This window comes from Pseudorca crassidens, chromosome 12 (genome assembly GCF_039906515.1).
Source record: "Pseudorca crassidens isolate mPseCra1 chromosome 12, mPseCra1.hap1, whole genome shotgun sequence".
Classification (NCBI taxonomy): Eukaryota; Metazoa; Chordata; class Mammalia; order Artiodactyla; family Delphinidae; genus Pseudorca; species Pseudorca crassidens.
The window spans coordinates 40,660,950-40,684,188 of record NC_090307.1 but is presented as its reverse complement, the minus strand read 5'-3'; the positions used below and the strand labels follow the sequence as shown (position 1 = coordinate 40,684,188).

Below are 23,239 nucleotides of genomic sequence, written 5' to 3'. Positions count from 1 at the left end.
GCCCTGTCACACCCATGCATTTTAGTACTATCCATCGTTGCTTTTAGTGCTACAATGGCCGATGAGTAGTTGAGATACAGACTGTACAGCCCACAGAGCCAAAAATATTTACTATGTGGTCCTTTAAAGAAATCATTTGCTGACCCCTGATTTAGACCATTTTCCTACATGCTTGGCTGTGCAAAGCAACAAATGGCCAAGCAGCCAGAGGGAGACGTAAGGTTGAAAGTTTTGTTTTTGTTTTTAATTTTAAAGAGATGGGGAAGACCCTCTAGGGCAGTTTTCGGTGCAGAGGGAGGAAGTGAGGCACTGGAGAGAGGGGCCTTACCCGTCACAGAAGAGCTACTGGGGCAGAGCGAGAGCACAATGTGAGGGGTTCCATAGTGAAAGGATGCTGTAGGCTGCTCTCTCCCACCAGGGGTGCTTAGAATAAATTCATAGCAGGGGCATGTGAGGGACACGTTTGCAAGAACGTTCAGAACCCACTCTCTTCTCTGCAGACTGTAGAAAAAGTGAGGCTAAAAAGAGAGGGGATATTCTGCCAAATTGTTTGGTCTCTTGGGCCATAGTTTCACCACCAGTAAATTGAATTTTTATCTGGGGACTGAAAAGTCTAACCAATCAAGAATTGTACAGCACTCTGCAACTATGAAATGTCACTGAAATGTTTAATAACAGAACGCTCCTGACCCCAGGATGCTGTGTGGATTAAGAGGCAGATGCTTTCATAGTGATGAAAAGCTTTGTGTAGACATTACGTCTTACTAACTACCATCATTACAAAAGGCAGGTAGCAGGCACAGTGAACATGAATCATGTAAGGGCACAAAACCAGGCAGTTTGAAACTGCCTTTTATTAAAATAAAAAGAGGTTGTGCATTTTTTTTCTCTAACCTTAGGAGACTGCAGCAGGTATACAGTCATTTAGGTTTTAGTTTCAACCTTTTCTTCTGCATTTGCAGCAAAGAATCACGAAATATTAGAAGTGGATGAATCCTTCAATAACACTAATGTCAAGGGCTCCAATCAAGATGGCAGAGTAGGATGTGGAACTCACCTCCTCCCACAAATACATCAAAAATGCATCTACAAATGGAACAATTCTCACAGAACACCTACTGAACACTAACAGAAGACCTCAAACCCCTTAAAGGACATGAAAGATCCCCATGTAACCGGGTAGAACGAAAGAAAGAAAAAAAAGACAAGACAAAAGGAAGCAGGATGGGACCTGTGCCGGGGGGCGGCGGGGAGAGCGGATAAAGAGGAAAGGTTCCTGCACGCTGGGAAGCCACTTCACCAGTGGGGAGATCAGCTGGGACAGAAGGGGAGCTTCAGAGGCTCATAGGAGAATGCAACAACCAGCTTGTAGCAGGCAGAACAGAGAGAGACTCGCACAGACAGTCCGCGCCACTGCCCTGTATGCCCCAGCATGAGACACGTCTGCTGGTATGGGCGGGGCTGGGTGCTGGAACTCAGGGTTTAGAGAACAGACCTGGGGAAAGGACTGTTGTTGGCTGCGCGGAGACAGCCTGAAGGAGGTGGAGTGTGGCATAGCTGGAACAGGGGTGTTCGCGGAAAAAGCCTGGGCCTGCCACAGAAGTGAAGCATCGCTGTTAAGTGGTGCATGAAGGAAGGGGCGGGGCTGCCATTAAAGCCACCTTCTCCATGTGCCGGCCCCGCCTCCGCGGGCTCTGTGAGAGCATGCCCCAGCTGCTGCCTCGGGGGCACTGGGAGCATATGCCAGCGGGCTGCCCACTCACAGAGGTGGGGCTGAAACAATAGCTGAGCCCCAGGGGCCACGCACCTTAGGAAGTAGGGTTGAAATCTCACCCTGAGGTTGTGCGAGCCACAGATTTACACCTCCACCACTGGCTTTGTAAATTTAGTGCCTGCAGGACATCTGAGTAGACAGCAGGTGTGCCTACAGCTGGGATGGCTCTGGCTTAGCAGCTGTGGGCTTTGTGGGCATGCGCGTGGGGGTGCTGGGCTGGGCCAGGGTCTGAGCTGCCTCCATATCTGCCACAGTGGGTCCAAATGTGTGACTAATGAGGTCCTGGGACCTGACTTTGGTGGATCTGCACTGGTGGCCTTGTGAAAACAATGTCTGAGGGACACCAAGGTTGAGACGGGATTCCCAGGGTTGAGATGGCATTCCCAAGGTTGAGACAGGCCAAAGGCAGTGCCAACAGCAGTGTACTTTGTGAGCCCACACAACAGGTGACAGGTGATACAACAAAGCACACTCACTGGCGAACAGCTCTGGCAGAGGAATACTTAGTGGCTCCTCTCCCAGTGGGAGGGCTCCAATCCCATCTATCTCACACTGCAGCTCATAAATGGATCTGGGGGCTTCTACTCCAACGACTAGGGAACAGACCCGGCCCCTGACAGGGCAGTGACAACCACAGAGCAAAGAGGAGGCCCCACTCAATATCCAGTGCAGGCTCTGGTCACCGTAACACCAGTCACTCCTCCTATCAAGGGGATAATGGCCAGCACATACTGAGGAAAGAGGCGGCAGACATCCACACTAAGAAGAGCCCTTGCACCAAAAAATATTATGCCCACACAGGCTATACAGGGATACTCCCACATAAAAGTAGCCCTCCAAGACCACAGTAGATAATTGTGTCTCCTAAACTCATAGAGCAAGAGAAATATAAGTAAAATGAAGCAGAAGAACCACTCCCAATTAAAAGATCAAGAGAATTCCCCTGAAAGAACAAACAATGAAACAGACCTCTTCAGTCTAATAGACACTGAGTTCAAAAAGGAGATAATAAAAATACTGAAGGAATTAAGAAGGACTATTGATAGAAATGCAGATTACTATAAAAGGGAACTACTGTAGAAACTATAAGGAGGGGCCAAGAAAAATTAGAAAATTCACTCGCCGAGATGAAAGCTGAGATAAAGGTAATGAATAGCAGAATGAATAGTGTGGAAGAATGCATAAGTGATTTGGAAGATAGAATAATGGAAATCACCCAATTAGAACAGCAGACAGAAAACTAAATGAAAAAAAATGAAAGCAGTATAAGACACCTATGGGATAATATAAAGCACGCCAATCTACAAATAATAGGGATCCCAGAGGAGAAGAAAGAGAAAAGGGGATTGAAAATGTATTTGAAGAATTATGGCTGAAAACTTCCCAAGCCTAAAGAAGGAAACAGATATCCAGGTAAAGGAAGCACAGACTGTCCCACACAAGGTAAATGCAAACAGACCTACACCCAGACATATTATAATAAAGATGACAAAAGTTAAAGATAGAGGGGCTTCCCTGGTGGCGCAGTGGTTGAGAGCCTGCCTGCCGATGCAGGGGACATGGGTTTGTGCCCCGGTCCGGGAAGATCCCACATGCCACGGAGTGGCTGGGCCCATGAGCCATGGCTGCTGAGCCTGCATGTCCGGAGCCTGTGCTCTGCAACGGGAGAGGCCACAACAGTGAGAGGCCCGTGTACCGCAAAAAAAAAAAAAAAAAAAAAGAGAGGATTCTAAAGGCAGCAAGAGGAAAACAAAAAGTTAATTGCAAGGGAACCCCCATAAGGCTATCAGCTGATTTCTCTACAGAAAGATTGCAGGCCAGAAGGGAGTGGCAAGATATATTCAAAGTCCTGAATAGGAAAAAACTGCAACCTAGGATGCTATACCCAGCCAAATTATCATTTAGAATAGAAGGAGAGATAAAGACAAGCAAAAGTAAAAGAATACGGCAATGCTAAACCTACCCTGAACGAAATATTGAAAGGTCTTCTCTAAATAAAAAGAAGTAAGGATCTACAGGAAAGAGTAAATCACTTAAATAACCCAGTACACTGATTAAAACAAAAAATCAAAAAACTTCTGTGAAAGTGATGATTACCACAATGAACAGCAAAAGAATGAAAATGAAGATGTAAAAGAGGATCAAAATCATAAAATGTGGGGGAGAAGAGTAATAAAATGTAGATTTTTTTTTTTCCTAGAATGTGTTTGAGCCTATATGACTACCAGTCTAAGGCAGGTAGAGGGACTTCCCTGGTGGTGCAGTAGTTAAGAATTTGCCTGCCAATGCAGGGGACATGGTTTTGATCCCTGGTCTGGGAAGATCCCACATACCATAGAGCAACTAAGCTCGCCTGCTACAACTACTGAGCCTGTGAGCCACAACTACTGAGCCCGCGCGCCTGGAGCCCGTGCTCCACAACAAAAGAAACCACCGCAGTGAGAAGCCTGCACACATCAATGAAGAGTACCCCCCCGCCACAACTAGAGAAAGCCCATGTGCAGCAACGAAGACCCAATACAGCCAAAATAAATGAATAAATAATTAATTAAAATAGATTAAAAAAAATAAGGCAAGTAGATATAGGAAGAGGTTAACATACTTGAAAACAGGGTAATCACAAAGCAAAAACATGCAATGGATTAAAAAAAAAACAAAAAAAAGAGAACATGAGTATAATACAAAAGAAATTCATGAAACCACACAAAAAAGGCAAAACAAAAAGACAGGGACAAAGAAGAAATATAAAAGCAACGGGAAAATAAAATTTAAAATGGCAATAAATACGTATCTATCAATAATTACCTTAAATGTCAATGGACTAAATGCTCCAGTCAAAAGACACAGAGTGGTATATTGGATTAAAAAAACAAGAGCCTACATTATTCTGCCTACAAGAGACCCACTTTAGGGAAAAGGACACACAAAAATTGAAGTGAGGGGGTGGAAAAAGATATTTCATGCAAACAGAAATGACAAGAAAGCGGGGTTGCACTACTCATCATTTTGTCATCAGACAAAATAGACTTTAGAACAAAGGCTATAAGGAAAGATAAAGAAGGACAGTATATAATTATAAAAGGATCAATACAAGGAGAGGATATTATACTCATCAACATATATACACCCAATATAGGAGCACCCAAATACATAAAAAATTACTAACAGACATAAAGCGAGAAATTGATAGGAATACACTCACATCAATGGAAAGATCTTTGAGACAGAAAATCAACAAGGCAACAGACATCTTAAATGATACAATAGCATAGTTAGACTTAATTGATTTTTTCAGGACATTACATCCAAAAAAAGCAGAATACACATTCTTTTCAAGTGCACAAGGAACATTCTCTAGGATTGACCACACACTAGGACACAAAACAAGCCTCAACAAATTTAAGAGTATAAAAACTATTTCAAGCATCTTTTCTGACCACAACAGCATGAAACTAGAAATCAATACAGAAAAAGAAATGACAAAAAAAAACCCAATTACATGGAGACTAAACAACATGCTTTTTAAAAACCAATGGGTCAATGATTAACTTAAAGAAGAAATTAAAAAATACCTTGAGGCAAATGACAATGAAAACACAACTATACAAAATCTATGGGATGCAGCAAAAGCAGTTCTTAGAGTGAATTTCATAGCAACACAGGCCTTTAAGAAAGAAGAAAAGTCTCAAATAAACAACCTAACCCAACATCTAAAAGAGCTGGTTCTCCGAAAGGGCAAACAAAATTGACAAATCTCTGGCCAGGCTCACCAAGAAGAAAAGAGAGAAGACTCAAATAAACAAAATAAGAAATGAAAGAGCAAAAATCACAACTGATACCTCAGAAATACAAAAAACTATAAGTGAACAAATAATATATCAATTATATGAACAATTATACATCAACAAATTCGACAACTTAGAAGAAACGGACAACTGTCTAGAAACACCCAGCCCACCAAAACTGAATCAAGAAGAAACAGATAACTTGAACAGACTGATGATTAGAAGTGAAACAGAATCTGTAATTTAAAAAAAAAAACACCTCCCTACAAAAGTCCAGGGCTAGATGGCTTCACAGGCAAATTCTACCAAACATACAAGGAAGAACTTATACTGATCCTTCTCAAACTCTTCCAAAAGACTGAAGAGGCAGGAACACTCCTGAAGACATTCTAGGAAGTCACCATGACCCTGATGTCAAAACCAGACAAAGACACTACAAAAAGAGAAAATTACGGGCCAATATCTTTGATGAATATAGATGCAAAAATTATCAACAAAATATTAGCAAACCCAATCCAACAACACATAAAAAAGATCATATACCACAACCAAGTTGGATTCATCCCAGGGTCGCAAGGATGGTTCCAGCAAACACAAACCAATCAATGTGATTTGCGTGTGTTGAATGACATGATACACCACATAACAAAAGACAAAAACCACATGATTATCTCAATAGATGAAGAAAAAGCATTTGATAAAATTCAACATCGATTTAGGATAAAAGCTCTTACAAAAGTGGGTACAGAGAGAACATATTTCAACATAATACAGTAAGTCCCCGACATACGAACCTTCAAGTTGCGAACTTTCAAAGATGCAAACATGCATTTGCATGTCCAATCACATAAATTATTCTATTTGAGGAGGCACCGTTAGTTTTTGAGGCACGGGACCTGAACATAGGATGGTACACAAAGGCTGCAGGAGCCATTCAGAATGCAATCCAGTGCTACTGGGCCATCTATGACGAGAAAAAAAGAGGTACTATCCAGACATCACTGGATCATTTTTTCAAGAAGGTGGATAGAATTGAATCCAGCAAAAAGCCAGAACCTGTGCCATCAACATCAGGTATGAGTGAAATTGCAGCTTGCCCTTGTCTCCTATTGCTGATGATCCTTCAGCTCTAACATCTCCCACCTCCTCTTCCTCCTCCAGTCAGTAACTCTTCTTGCCTGTTCACTTGATGCCAGCCCCGTATGCCAGCTGTTGTACTGTACTACGTTACTTTTCAAGGTACTGTAAGATTAAAAACGTTTTCTTTATTTTTTGTGTTTGTTTGTTTTTTATGTATGTATTATTTGTGTGAAAAGTATTATAAACCTATTATAGTACAGTACCATATAGCTGATTGTGTTAGTTGGGTACCTAGGCTAACTTTGTTGAACTTATGAACAAATTGGACTTACAAACTCGCTCTTGGAATGGAACTTGTTCATATGTAGGGGACTTACTGTAAAAGCTATTTACGACAAACCCACAGCCGATATAATACTCAATGGTGAAAAGTCGAAAGCTTTCCTGCTAAATTCTGGAACAAGACAAGGATGCTCACTCTCACCACTTCTCTTCAACATAGTATTGGAAGTCCTAGCCACAGCAATCAGACAAGAAAAAGAAATAAAAGGTATTCAAATTGGTAGGGAAGAGGTAAAAGTGTCATTATATGCAGATGACACGATACTATATATAGAAAACCCTAAAGACTCCACATAAAAACTACTGGAACAGATAAACAAATTCAGCAAGGTAGCAGGATACAAGATTAACATACAGGAATCAGTTGCATTTCTTTACACTAACAATGAAATATCAGAAAGGGAATGTAAACAGTCCGTTTTAAAATCACATCCAAAAAAAAAAAATAGGAATAAACCTCACCAAGGAGGTGAAAAACTTATATGCTGAGAACTACAAAACACTAGTAAAGGAAACTGAAGATGATTCAAAGAAATGGAAAGATATCCCATGCTCTTGGATTAGAAGAATTAATATTGTTAAAATGGCCATACCACCCAAAGCAATCTACAGATTCAATGTGATCCCCATCAAATTACCCATGACATTTTTCACAGAACTGGAACAAATCATCCTAAAATTTATATGGAACCATAAAAGACCCAGAATTGCCAAAGCAATCCTACGGAAAAAGAACAAAGCAGGAGGCATAACCCTCCCAGACTTCAGACAATACTACAAAGCTATAGCAATCAAAACAGCATAGGACTGGAACAAAAACAGACATATGGATCAATGGAACAGAATAGAGAGCCCAGAGATAAACCCACACACCTACAGACAATCTTCAACAAAAGAGGCAAGAATATATAATGGGGTAAAGACAGTCTCTTCAGCAAGTGGTGTTGGAAAAGTGGGACAGCCAGCCACATGTAAATCAATGATTTTAGAACATACCCTCACACCATACATAAAAATAAACTCAAAATGGCTTAAAGACTTTATAAGACATGACACCACAAAACTCCTAGAAGAGAATATAGGCAAAACATTCTCTGACATAAATCCACCAATGTTTTCTCAGGTCAGTCTCCCAAAACAATAGAAATAAAAGCAAAAATAAATAAATGGAACCTAATCAAACTTACAAGCTTTTGCACAGCAAAGGAAACCATAAACAGAATGAAAAGGCAACCTACGGACTGGGAGAAAATATTTGTAAATGATGTGACTGACAGGCCTTTATTTCCAAAATATACAAACAGCTCATACAACTCAATAACAAAAAAACAAACAACCCAATCGAAAAACGGCCAGAACACCTAAATTGACATTTCTCCAAAGAAGACCTACAGATGGCCAAGAGGCACATGAAAAGCGGCTCAACATCACTAATTATTAGAGAAATGCAAATCAAAACTACAATGAGGTACCACCTCACACTGGTCAGAATGGCCATTATCAAAAAGTCTCCAGGGCTTCCCTGGTGGCACAGTGCTTAAGAATCCGCCTGCCAAGGCAGGGGATAGGGGTTCAAGCCCTGTTCTGGGAAGATCCCACATGCCGCGGAGCAAGTAAGCCCGTGCACCACAACTACTGAGCCTGTGCTCTAGAGCCCGTGAGCCACAACTACTGAGCCTGCGTGCCACAACTACTGAAGCCCACGCGCATAGAGCCCGTGCTGCACAACAAGACAAACCACCACAATGAGAAGCCTGCGCACCACAATGAAGTGTAGCCCTCACTTGCCGCAACTAGAGAAAGCCAGCGTGCAGCGACAAAGACCCAATGCAGCCAAAAATTAAAAAAAAAAGTCTACAAATAATAAATGTTGGAGATGGGGGTGGAGAAAAGAGAACCCTCTTACACTGCTGGTGGGAATGTAAATTGGTGCAGCCATTATGGAAAACAGTATGGAGATTCCTCAAAAAATTAAAAATTGAGTTGCCATATGATCTAGCAATCCCACTCCTGGGCATATATGCAGACAAAAATATAATTCAAAAACTACATGCACCCCTATGTTTATAGCAGCACTATCTACAATAGCCAAGACATGGAAACAACCTAAATGTCCATTGACAGATGAATGGATAAAGAAGATGTGGTGTGTATGTGTGTCTATATGTATATATATAGAGAGAGAGACACACACACACATACATACACACAATGGAATATTACTTGGCCACAAATAATGAAATAATGCCATTTGCAGCAATGTGGATGGACCTAGAGATTATCATATCAGTCAGAAAAAGAAAGACAAATACCATATGGTATCACTTATATGTGGAATCTAAAATACGACACAAATGAACATATCTATGAAACAGAAACAGCCTCACAGACATAGAGAACAGATTGCCAACGGGGGAGGCAAGGGGGGAGAGAAGAACTGGGAGTTTGGGATTAGCAGATGCAAACTAGTGTATCTAGGATGGATAAACAACAAGGTCCTACTGTACAGCACAGGGAACCATTCTCAATATCCTGTTATAAACCATAATGGAAAAGAATATGAAAAAGAATATATATGTATAACTGAGTCACTTTGCTGAACAGCAGAAATGAACAGAACATTGTAAATCAACTATACTTCAATAAAATTAAAAAAAAATAACACTAATGTCAAACCATTTATTTTATGGATGATGAACAGGGGACACAGAGAAGTTATGATATTTAGCCAAGGGCCTGAGCTGGCACAAGACTCCTACTCTAGGCTGTTTTCCTCACATCAGTGCCTCTAGCCTTACCATTATCTTATCTCAGTGGGTTTCCCAGGGCAGAGGCAGTGGGCCTTTCTTGGAAGGAAAAAATATTATCTGGCTATATAGATGCATCTGTAGACAGCAGGTTTACCACATGATGGCTGTGCTCTGGCTGGGCCGTCTCCAAGGACACAGTTCTCAAGGGTCAGTCCCCTAGAGAAGGGACTTACCAGCTCCTTGGGGCCCTCCTGCTCCTCTGGTACAGGTACTTCTGGGAGCAGGCACGAGTCAGAGGGGCCCTGCCTAGCTTGCTCCTGTGGAAATGTGCTCTTCAGTTAACCCTCGGGTGAAGAAGTGGGGCGGGTGAATTTCAGACCAAAACTTCTGCTCTCCATTGCTTAAATGACAAAATGGCACATAGTATATTGCCTCTAGTTTGAATGTAAAAAAAAAAAATCATACAAAAACATGTTCTTAAGGTTTATGGGGTTACAAGCCCCTTTCAGAATCTAAAGATCTTTCCACAGAAAAATGTACATACTTCATAAATTAACACATATTTCAAGGAGTCCATGGACCACTTTCCATTCATGGGCAGAAATCTGACTTCTCTACTTAAAACATTTCAGGGGCTCCCCTTTTCTCCCAAGATAAAGAACGAAATCCTGATGATCTACGAAGCCCTGCATGTCCTGGTCCTTGTCAACCTCTCTCCCTTGCTCTCCTGTGCTCTAGCCACATGGACCTTCCTTATGCTCTCGAAAAATGTAATCCTTCCTATCTTGAAGCCTTCACACAGGCTAAAAGCCCCTTATTCCCAGATCTCACCTATCTGGTTAACAACTTCTCAAAACTTCTTTGGGAAAAACGTTTCTCAACCTCCAGACTAGGTCAGGCCTCCTGACAATGCTCCCTTTACCTCTCTTTCACAGAACTTGATCTGCTTTGTAATTATATTTGGAATGACTTATACTATGCCTTAGACAGTAAGATCAAGAGGTAAGACACTGTGCTCTTTTTTGATTATCACTGACTCTCCAGGACTCAACATCAAGCACAATACCTGGCCCATTTTAGGGGCCTAAAACGTTTATTGAATAAATGAATGAATGGAAGTTCAGAGGAGGGTTGGAAAGCATTCGCTTTTAATCTGGTTAGTATTGATACTTCTCTGCAACATTTAACCACGTTCTGCCCCACACACTTATTAATACTTAATTCTTCCTTTCCTTGCTGGATTTCAGCTTTGTTGTATATACAACTTCAAACGTTCCATTGCCTCCATACGACAGGCTCAGAGGAGCTGCTCTGTTTTGGGGAGATGGCATGGAATGGAAAGGAGTGTTAAACGGCCTGAACAGGAACAGAGAGAAAGGTGAACTCTACCTTGAAGGTGGCTGTGGCCTGAGATAAGAATAGGTTTCCTGTCCAATCTTTCCTTCTCAGGGGCATTTGAGTTGACCTCCCTTTGCTGGGAGGTGAGGATTCAATAGGGCAACACTTACTTGTTCCCATGAAGAAATCATATGACGTTCAGCAGGCGCCTTTTCTATGATGGTCACTTCTGTCACACCTGGGGATGATTCTGAAAGAGGAAAGAGAGAGTCTGTAGAGTTTCAGTTGGTCCATTCTCACGTATTTCTACACTAGAGGTTGACTAGCTCTTGAAGACTGCTCTAGGAATACCAGATCCCTCTGAGGAGCATTTATTACCCCTGTGATAAAAGCAATTGGTCCCTCAAAGGCACTTGGTCCCATAACCTAAGACCATGTAGTCTTCCTGGTAATAATTATGCCAGTATCCTTTCTATGCATCATAAAGTTTCCCTTAAGTTTTCAGAAGGCTCAAATCTTGGGATGCAGCAATAGTCCAATATACCAGCTAAGAATTCTGGACTCCACCTATCCTAGTCTTGCTTTATGCATTCACTAGTTGTGTAACCTTACATGAGTGCTCACTTCCCTTTGCATTTAGTAAGACAAGAATTACAATAATACTTTCCTTGATAAGCGAAGCAGAGGAAACAGAAATGAAGGTGCTTTGGAAAAGCAAAAAGTACCATATATACAATTTTTTTTCTGCCTTCTGTTCAGTGTTCTTCCTAATATGTTCGGAAGCATGGTACTGTGGTAGAAAACCACTGTGAGCTTCAAGCCATTTGACCTGGGGTGAGTCCTTGCTATCCCCATGATTGGTTAGGATGGAAGACACTGTCTTGGCCCTTCAAGGGTGGTCCTATTTGGCACTGTTCCACGAAAGCCAAGATAGTGACTAATAAATGTCATTATTCAATTTTACAGCAAGGACACTGAGCCTGAGAGGTAAAGCCACAAAGCCAAGCCTCTGACTCCAAGTATGGGTCTAGTTGAGAAATGAAGAGCATGTGCAGAAGTCACTACATGCCCCTTGGCACAGCCCTTTAAAGCAGTAATCCTATGCAAATGCAGAGTCTAGCTTTAATCAGTCTTAGCATCCTACCGCTCCACCTGCAGTGGGACAGAATATAGAATTCCTTGCCAACAAACCAGCTGGTTACATAGGGATGTCATCTGACTGTACTCACAGGGTAATATGGTGTCTAGGGTTGCAAGAGGACACACAGCTAATGTAAGTGCCTGACATTAAGTTTTGCCGAGGCATCCATTTCAAATACATCCATCTTGAATAAACAAATTGCCACAGTAGCTGTATGACACAGCTACTAACTAAGTAACTAGGTAAGGAACCAGGCCACCCCCACCTATGGAGTTCCCCTTTCAGAAAGCCCTGGGTAACGGACCACTTGAGTGGTCACCCACCTTTTCCCTTCTCATGCCCTAATTCTTGCTCTTATGTTTTAAATTCACCAATAAAGAGTGAACCCACAAAACCCTAGACACCAAGTCCTTGGACCCTAATAAAGACAAAGACCCAGCTCTGCTTGCTCACTCTCAGCTACCTGGCTGTGTGGCCCCGGGCATACCATGTATCCTCCAGGACCTGTGCGTAATAAAAAAATTTTTTTCAAAGTTCCCTGACAGTTGTTGCTGAGGTGTATCTTCAATCATAATAAAAACCACAATGGCTGGTCCAGCCACAACATCAGCTCCAGTCAGGGAAATGTCTGTAGAGCTCATCCAAGTAGTACAGACCTAGGTGAGTGCCTCAGGTATTCCTAGCCAACAGCGTCACTATCAATAAGCTGAGACAGACACAACACACCCTTCTTCAGTTTATAACAGACCTACGTGGAGGGGCTACAGGCTCAGACAGAACTGCTGTGATACACTTCAGATGAGAACATTTCACTTTCAACCTCTGAACACCTCCGGGATAGGACAACTGGTCAACATACTGACTTTAAGAACTTTCATATAACAAGTTGCTTAGGAAGTACCTGCTGCAGAGACCTCGCTACCCAATACTTCAGCACTGATAAGGAGGAGGTGCTGGGGATGAGGAAGAGAGGGACGCACAATAAATTCCATTTGTATAATGCTCTACTTCTGGGAACTGGTACAAGTTATCTCATTTACTCTTTCAACAATCGTGTGAAGCAGGCATCGTGACTTTATTTTAAAGATAAGGAAACAGGCTCAGCAATACTAAATAATCTCACAGAACTAAATCTCTGACCACAGCCTCAGATACCAAGCCTAATGCTTTTGCTACCATGTTGCCTTAGTAGCTAATTCCAACATGAAGGGAAGTTTTCCCCTCACCACCAGCTGGGTGTCCTACAATTCAACACAATCCTGACGCTATCTACCAGAAGGCATCAGATCCCACAGGTTAAGAGCTCAGTCCCACAAACCTGCCCTTACTTCAGATGCTAATTGCAGGTCCAGGGTGTTACCTGTGCTTCTGACAGACTGGCTATAAATCAGGGGTTCCTATGATCCCCTCCTTGGGTTTGATAAGTTTGCTAGAGAAGTCAGGAAACCCCTTTACTCACCAGGTTGCTGGTTTATTATAAAGGATATTACAGATCAACAGGGAGATAAGATACATAGGGCAAGGTCCTGAACAAAGGGGCTTCTGTCCTCGTTGAGTTTGGGGCCTGGCACAGTGGCATGAGGAAGTGTCTGGCTAACCAGTCTGGAAGCTCTCTGCACCCTCTCCTTTTGGTTTTTTACCGAGCCTTCATTACATAGGCATACTTGATTAAATAACTGGTCCGTTGGCAAATGACTCAACCTCCAGCCTCTCTCCCCTCCCTGGAAATCAGGTGGGGGAGTGAAAGTTCCAACCCTCTAATCCTGGTTGGTTCCCTTGGGAACCAGCCCCATCTTTAGGTTACCCAAGAACTTTCCAAAAGTCACCTAATTAACATAACAAAAGACACATTCTCTCCTACCACTTAGGAAATTCGAGGGGTTTTAGGAACTCTGCCTGAAACAGGGATGAAGTCTAAATATATGTTTATTATAAATCATAATACTACAGATAACCAAAAACATCATGAGGATGTTTAGAAAGCAATAGCAATAACAAGTTGTGTTTGGTTTATTAATATGCCACATGGAAGTAGTATCTGACTAGATATAGCCATCCCTACTCTCCTGCCTTTGTGACCAATGACAAGCATTTGTGAGCTGCCTGGCTGGAATAATCTGTATGGCAGAGTATGAAATGAAATACTGAATGAAGATATGAAGGTCAGGGCTTCAGACACAGCACAGTCTGCTCTAGGTAACTATGACATGCCACAGATGAAAACTCTCTGTGGTAGCCTACTCCAAAGTTGGGTGCTATCACTTCCTTCCTTCACTCCCTGCCCACACCAGTTCTCCAATGAAAGGTGAAGTCTATTTCTCTGCCTCTGTGAAGAGACGTTAACAGGGGTTAGCCTGTGACTGCCCTGACCAATAAAATATGGCGAAGAGACACCATGCAAGTTTTGGACTTCAAGAGGACTGTTAGGTTCCCGTTTCCTCTTTTTGCTCTGGGCCATCACATACTAAATCCAAGCTACTCTTCTGGACAGAGAGGCCATGCTGAGGAGCACGGAGGGGCCGGACATGTGAGTGCAGAAGCCATCTTGGACTTCCAGCCTAGTTGAGCCATCAGATAATTCCAGCCCCATCTGCTATCTCATTGCATACACCTGAGAGACTCGAAATGAGAATAGTCCCACCTGGGCCTAGTCAACCCACAGGACTGGGAGAGACAGTAAACTGCTGTTTCAAACCACTGTTTTGGGGTGGTTTGTTACCCAGGAATAAATAACTGGAACAGACTGCCTAGTAGAAAACAGTCACTGAGTCAATAATCCCTGAGGTATTCCATGAGGACCTGCTGTCACAAACTATGCACAGTTGATATGGGCCTTGAAGGATGACATGGCCATTCCTGCGGATTGGCTTAATTAACACCTACTCCTGCTCCTTCCAGTGTGCTTTCCTGTATTTTAGAGACTGGCTGGCTAAAGACTACATTTCCCAGATTCCACTGCAGCTAGGCACCCACTGGAGGCCAAGCTTTCTGCAGGGAAAACCACTCCCATAAAACCTGGAAGGAGGGAATGAGCAGGTGAGGTAGAGGGGCAAATGGGGAGACTGGCTCTTTTCACAGTCATAGTTGCAAAGGTGTTTTGATCTCATGGGGTTGAGAGTTGTCGTGTGGCAGAAGCAGCAGCAATTTCTCAATTCTGCAGCTTCCTAACCACACTAGCTGCAGGTACGCCCCACTTAGCATCCCCTTTTCAGTTTGGTTCTCAGCTTAGAATCTGTTCCGCTTAATCTTCCAATGATTTTATGGGCTAATGCCCCTTAATCAGGCCCCTTCTGCCTTAACTAGCTAGAGTGTACTTCTAGCCTTAAACTAGCTATGTATTCTATGGTCTGCCACTAAGAACCCTGATAGACACAGACAGTTTGCATCTGTAGATTCACTTTCAGGACAAGTGAATGTGTGCAGGTCAGAGGAAGTGGTCATTTATATGATTTAAAAATTGTGGCCACGGAACCAGACAAAAAGTGTGAGAGGTTTTGGAATCCAAGATATGACACTGAAGGCCTTTAGAGTCAGAAAATAAAACTTAAGACTACATAAGATTATTCAAAGAGAACAAGTTAACAGTTTATTACACAAATCAAAGAATTGGGTAAGAAGAATACATGAAGCCAGGGCTTGAAGGTGAGGCATCTGGAGGGCTGGGGGTGGAGTAGGGTGGACTGCACATAGCCAACCTGAGGTTAATATCTTTAGAAGGACCAGCTTGTAGGGTTCACCTGTAGCTGGGGCCTCGTAATCTGGCCTTTGCACGTGTTCTACATTGATAAGGCTGTTTTGCCCATCTTTGGTTAAACCAATAAACATTTGCTATCCTTTTGGGAGTCTAAAATTTCCATAGTGTCATGGGCAAAGCTCATTGACAATTCCTGGGAAATAAACATAGAATCTGGAAAATAAGGTAAAGTCTAATCTTTTTTATTTCCTTTCGCCTTGGTCTAGTTTCACTTCCTTAATAGGGTACTGCGTGCAGAGGCCTTGTACTGGCACCTCAGAACAGAGTTCCTAGTGCAAAGCAGCTGCACCTGACATTTCAGCTTGACTCCACACCAGGTTCAGGTTTTAGGAAGTTCTAAGGGAACAGACTAGTTATCCCCTGGAAGGTTGATTCAAGTTCAGGCTATGCCTTTAGACAACCCATTGGCTACCACAAAAACCTGTCACACACTAAATCCTGCCACCCTGCTACCCACAGAAACAGGGCCCCTGGAGCATGATCGTATAGAAACCACAGACACAATCTATTCCAGTTGCCCCGACCCAGGAAGTGAGCCTCTCCCAAATGCCAAAGAGGAATGGCTCACAGACAGGAGTAGTTTTATGGGAGAGGAGAAAAGGCTGGTGGGACATGCAGTAACCTCCCACACCCAAGTCATAGAAGTGAGAAGCTACCCACCCCCATCCCCCCACCGGGACTTCCACCCAAAAGGTGGAGTTGATAGCCCTCACCTGAGCCCTAGAGCACGGGACAGGGAAAATCTTAAATGTTTACACAGATTTCCAGGTATGTGTATGCCATCCTACCCACAGACAAGGCTATCTGGAAGGAACAAGGTATGCTTACTGCAGGGAATAAACAGGTGAAACGTGGCTTAAGCATATTGAAGCTCGTAGATGGAGTACAGCTTCCAAAAAAGGTGGCAGTGATTCATCGTAGGTCTCACGAAAAGGGAATACAGAGGTAATAAAGGGAAACAAAGCGGATGCAACTGCCAAAAGGGTGGTCCTAGAAACTGTAACTTGTCAACTACCCCTCATACCTCAAAGGCCAGATCCATCCAATTATTCCCCAATCTACACAAAGACTGTACAAAATCTACAAAATTAGACAAAGACTGAAAATTGGGCTTCAACAGAGACCTAGGAGGCCATGGGTGGCTAGCTAATGAACATGGTCAATGCTTCTTTTCCCAAACTATAGCTTGTCAAGCCATCAGAGAGGCTCATCAAAAGACTCACTACAGGAAGGAAGCCCTATATAATTGGTTAGTTAGCTCATGGTAACTCCTGGCATGAAAAGTATAATCAGTCGGATAGATGAGACATGCCCCATCTGCACAATGAACAACCCCCCAAACCAGACCCTCCAGAGGCCCCCAGATCAGGCCCATTCAGACCAGAGGGACATATCCTGGAGAAGACTGGCAGATTAATTTCACCGTCATGCCAAGAGTACTGGGCAATTTCAGGTATCTCTTGGTGCTAGTAGACACAATTTCTGAGTGGATAGAAGCATTCCCTGCTAGAACTGAAATGGCAGCTGAAGTGGCTAAGGCATTACTAAAAGATATAATCGCCAGGTTTGGGCTCCCAAGATCCCTGCAAAGCAATAATGGTACAGCATTTGTGTCTCAAGTGACGAAGGAGGTAATGAGTGCCCTGGGCATAAAACGGACCTTGCACTCAGTCTGGAGACCCCAATCATCAAGGACAGAGATCCAATCATACCCTGAAACTCAAGGTCCAATCAGCCTGAGCCAAGCTATGTTAGGAAACTCAAGAACACTGGATTAAGTTGCTTTCGATAGCCCTGCTCTGCATGTGGTTACCCCAAGGGGTAATCAAAGTTAAGTCCATTTGAACTCATGTATGGTAGACCCATTCCCCAAGTCCAAGAGAAGGGACACCTTAGCCCCCTTGAAATGGAACAACTCAAGCATGCCCTCCAGGTAGGAGAAATAATGAAAGCTGTCACAGAAGATGGTGACCAGGTGCTGCCCACACCCACTGACCTGGCCCTCCACCCCTTCTGGCCAGGGGCCTGGGTGAACCTAAAAATCTCAAAACCCAGCAGCTGCAAGATCAGCTCACGGCTAAGTGGGACAGAACCCACTTGGTGAGCCTAACCACCCACTCTGCCCTGAAGTTGCAGGGATCACTCCACGGGGACTTTGCACTCAAGGGAAGAGACCCCCGAGCCCCAACCTGCAGAGACACAACATGGGGCAATGGCGCCCCTGACTACTCGTGTGATCCTCTCTAAGACCCTAAGCTTTTCTCCTGCAAAACAACAAAAGCATGACCAGGGAGACGCAGCCCTGGCACTGAGCCTTGACATCAGGGCAGACCTGCCCACAGGCCAAAGACCGAGATATTTTCATTTTTAGGAAAAATTTGACATATCACCATTATTCTCTTGTCATTTGACATGTAACCACTGTTCTCTTAGGCCATGTATCTTAAATTGTCTGAAGTCCTTTGTTCCCAAAAGGTTAGACAAATGGTGGTTGCTCAGGGCCAAGGCCTAGGTACAACCACACAGATCTAAAGGCAGCTGGGGACTTCCACTCCTCCACCCGGGGTGATGACAATGCCTGAAATCAGCAGGAAGTAGTTACAGAAGACAGACCTGCACCCCTCAGCGCCCCTCAAGAATGGAGCAGGACAAAAACCGGAGGAGGGGTTTGTCACCCGCAAAGCCAGAATTAACAATTCCCAGGAAATAAAAAATAGAATCTGGGTAATAAAGTCTAACCTTTTTCTTTTTCCTTTGTGCTTCATCTTGTTTCACTTGTTCATAGTGTACTGTGTGCAGAGGCCTCGCACCCAGCACCTCAGACCAGAGCTCCTGGTGCAAAATGGCTGTGCAGACACCTCAATGGACTGTGTGCAGCTCTGTGTGTAACACCTCAACTCAAAATGGCCTCAGTGGGCCGTGGGCAGAGAGGCTACGCCTGGCACTGCGATCTGGAGCGCAAACAGCACAGCTGTGCTGCCATGTGAGAACTCTACCCGCTTCCCTCCCCACTGACTAGAACCCTACAAAGCAGCCCCACCCACAGCCTGTGAGGGAGAGCTGGACTCTAGAGTGTGAGCTGGCACCTTTCCATTCTTTGACCAAAGAATAAAACTTTCCTGTGCTTCTGAACCAAACTCGGTCTCGTTCTATTGGCTCTAAGGATACTGGGCAGAAGGACCCTTGTTGGGGCCTAACTCAAAGGGTTGGTAACAATAGCTGTGGCTGGTTGTTTTGCCTACCTGACCAGGCCCCAGTAAAATCTCTGGAATTTGAGTCTTAGGCAAGCTTCTCTGGGCAGAAACACTGCAAACATATTGCAGCACTTCACTGCTTAAGGAAGGAGTGTATTCTATGCGACCACTGGCAGCAGGGAAAACTGCAGAAGCCTATACATGCTTCCTCTAGATGCCACCTGATATGTCAAAGGTCAGATTCCCAGGCACCAGCTGACTGATATAATAAACTATAGCTGGGAGTCCTGTCTGCATCCTGTAAGTCCTTCTAGTGAATCACTGAACTTGTGGACAGTTGTGGGATCCCAAAACATGTATCCATCTCTTCATTTTTAATATTTCTGAATTAGTTTGCTTTAGTTGTTTTAGTTTTGGGAAACGGCAAAAAGTTGGGTTTTGTAAGCTAGATTTAAAATCTTTTTCTATTACTAGGTGACTTAAGCCCATTCATATTTGTTGCTATGAGGGATATGTCTGGTCTCAGCTTTATCTTAATATTTTATAATTATACGTATTACATTACACATATTTCTTTTCGAGATGGGTATCATTCGTTCCTCTCTTTAAAATATTTGGGGGAATGTATCATTTTCTACTGATGCATGATAAATTGCCACAAATTAGCAGCTTTAAACAACACCTAGGTCACAGTTCTGTAGCTCAGAAGTCTGGCACAGCATGACTGGATTCTCTGCTGAGGCTGAAATCCATAAGCCAGGTGCACTGACTGCTCAGGTGTCAGCTGTTCTGTTTTCATCTGGTGCTCCAGGTCATCTTCCATTCCTGTTACTGGCAGAATTCAACTCCTTGTGGTTGTAGCAATGAAGTCTCCATTCCTTGCTTGCTGTCACCTGGGGCCACTCTCAGCTGTAGTCTTTCCCATGTGTTCCCATCCACCTTCAAGGCAGCAACAGCATAACAAATCTTTCATGTTTCAAATCTCTTTGACTCCCCCTTCTGTTAACAGCATGTTGTAAAGGGCTCATGTGATTAGATTAGGCTCACCTGGATAATCTCCCTTTTGCCATTTAACACAACAAATCACAGGTGTTATATCTCATCAGTTTCACAGTCCTGGTGCAGGAAATCTTGGAGGGCTGTTTTTAGGATTCCTTTTTATTTAAAAAAAAAGCCTTATTGAGATATAACTCACATACCATAAATTTCACCCTTTTAAAGTATATAATTCAGTGGTTTTTAGTATATTCAGAGAGTTATGTGTCCTTTCCTGAAAAAGTAACCTTGTACCCTTTCCCATTTCCAGCATCCTCTGGCAATCACTAATTCACTTTAAGTCTCTATAGATTTGCCTACTATAGATCATATAAATGAAATCACACAACACATGGGCTTCATAACTCTTCTTTCATTTAGTTTTCAAGGTTCATCCATATTGTAGCATGTATCAGTACTTTACTCCTTACTATTGCCAACATTTTCTATTGTATAGATATAAGACATTTTTTAGACCCATTCATCAGTTGATGGACATTTGGACTGTTTCTACTTTATTACAAATAATGCTTCTAAGAACATTTGTGTACATATTTTTGCATGTAAATGTTTTCATTTCTCTTGGGTATATAACCAGAAGTGGAACTGCTAGGTCATATGGTAACTATGTTTAACTTTTTGAGGAAGTGACAAACTGTTTTCCAAAGTGAGAGTGCCGTTTTACATTCCCACCTGTGGTGTATGTGTGTGTTCCAGTTTCTCCACTTCCTTACCAACACTTAGGTCAGTCTTTCTGATTATGGGCATCCTAGTGGGTGTGAAGTGGTATTTCACCGTGGTTTTGATTTGAATTTCCCTAATGATCAATGATGACCATCTTTACACATGCTTATTGGCCTTTGTATGTCTTCTTTGGACAAATGTTTATCTATTCAGATCCTTTTAAATTGGGTTATTTGACTTTTTTTGTTGAGCTTCATAGATTCCACCCATAAGTCCCTCATTGTATATGTGATCTGCAAAAAGTCTCTCCTTTTCTGTGGATGTCTTTTCACTTTCTTGATGGTATCCTTAAAAGCACAAACATCTTTAATTTTGATGAAGTCCAATTTATCTATTTTGTTTGTTTGTTTCTTGTACTTTTGGCATCAGATCTAAGAATCTATTGCCTAATCCAAAGTCATTAAAAATGAATCCAAGGTCTATGTTTTAGCACTTACATTTATATCTAAGATCCATTTTGAGTTAATTTTTGTATTTGAATTGAGGTAGGAGTCCAACTTCATTCTTTTGCATGTGGCTATCTAGTTGTCACAAAACAATTTGTTGAAAAGATTGTTTTCCCCCCACTGAGTTGTACAGCCATCCTTGTTGAAAATCAGTGGACCATAAATGTGTTAGTTTAGTTTTGGAGTCTCAATCCTATTCCATTGATCTATATTTCTATCTTTATGCCAGTGCCACAGTGAAGACTATTGTAGCTTTGGAGTAAATTTTTTTATCATAGTAAAATATACATAAAATTTGCCATATTAACTATTTTGAAGTGTACAGTTAAGTACACTCACATTGTTGTGCAACTATTACCACTATTCATCTGCAGAACATTTTCATTATCCCAAGTGTAGTAAATTTTCAAATAGTGAAGTTTAAGTCCTCTAATTTTTGTTCCTCTTTTCCAAGATTGTTTTGGCTATTCTGGGTGTCCTTCATTTCCATATTAATTTTAGGACTGGGTTATTTGTCAATTTCTGCAAAAGAGGCAGCTGACATTTTCATAGGGATTGTAGATTTAGATCAATTTGGGGAGTATGGGATTCTAACAGTATTAAGACTTCCAAACCATAAACATGAGATGTCTTCCAATTTATTTAGGTGCTCCTTCTTTATATATTGTGTTGTAGTTTCCAGTGTACAAGTCATGCACTTCTGTTAATGTGCTCGTTCACTCCTTACTTCTGTTAATTTAACTTTTTACTAAGTATTTTACTGTTTTGACCCAATTGTAAATTGAATTGTTTCTGTAATTTTATTTTTGGATTGTTCATTGCTAATGTGTAGGGTTTTTTCCCCTTTTTTTGGTGGATTTCTTAGGACTTTTTTAATATACAAGAGCATGTTATCTGCAAATAGCTCTTTACTTCTTTCTTTCCAAATTGTATGTCTTTATTTCATTTTCTTGTCTAATTGTTCTGACTAGAATCTCCAGTAAAATGCTGAATAGAAGTTGTAAGAGGAGAGTTCTTATGTGCAAAAAAGAGTGAACACAGCATGCCTGAGACTGCACTATTTAGAAAGGCCTGCTTGTAAGGTTGGTTCTTGGCTGGCATCTGGGAATTTGGATTTCAGGAGGGTTCCCACCATTGCCTGGTAAGAATGGCTCACTTTATTTAAAAAAAAAAAGAATGGCTCATTGTACCTACCTGTTGTTACAATATGGTTTATGCTGAACACAAGCTTTCCACTGGGAGTCTCAAATTTGGTACATACTAGGTAGAGGATGTCTGAATGATGGATTTCCAATAACAGGTCTGGACTTCTGGGCTCAAATAAGCTTCCCTAGTAGACAACATTTCAGATGTGTTGTCACACGTTGCTGGAACAATTGTGTCCCATGTGATTTCACTGAGAGAAAACTTACATCTGGTTTCCTTGATTTCCCCACATGCACCTTTCCCTTTGTTTCTGCTGTAATAAATCACATGACTGTCTGTCCTGTAATCCTCCTAGTGAACTGTCAAACCTGGTGTGGTGCTGGGGATCCCATGAATATTTGCCTTTTTCCTGATTTTAATGGTAAATCATACAGTTTTTCACCATTGAGTATAATGTTAGCTATGGATTTTTCATAGATGCCCTTTATCAGATTGAGGAAGTCTGATTTGTTTTTATGTTTTCACTCTATCCCACAGTTTGGATGTGTTCTATCATCAGAGAACACTTTGTATGACATCAATCCTTTAAAATTTATTTCAGCTTGTCAAACATATGGTTTATTCTTGAGGTTACTCCATGTATACTTGAGAAGAATTTTTATTCTACTCTTTTAGGGTAAAGTGTTCTATGGATGTCTGTTAGGTATAGT

General features: G+C 42.2%; 1 protein-coding gene across 4 annotated transcripts in view; it reads right to left on the bottom strand.

The window, feature by feature from the left end:
- The window catches only part of TPGS2 (tubulin polyglutamylase complex subunit 2), a 56,627-nt gene that overhangs the window by 28,814 nt on the left and 4,574 nt on the right, over positions 1 to 23,239 (bottom strand). For all 4 annotated transcript variants that reach the window (XM_067699304.1, XM_067699306.1, XM_067699307.1 and 1 more), the window contains exon 2: positions 11,240 to 11,319. In XM_067699304.1, the coding sequence (XP_067555405.1) occupies positions 11,240 to 11,319 (80 nt within the window). The remainder of the gene's footprint in view (positions 1 to 11,239; positions 11,320 to 23,239) is intronic.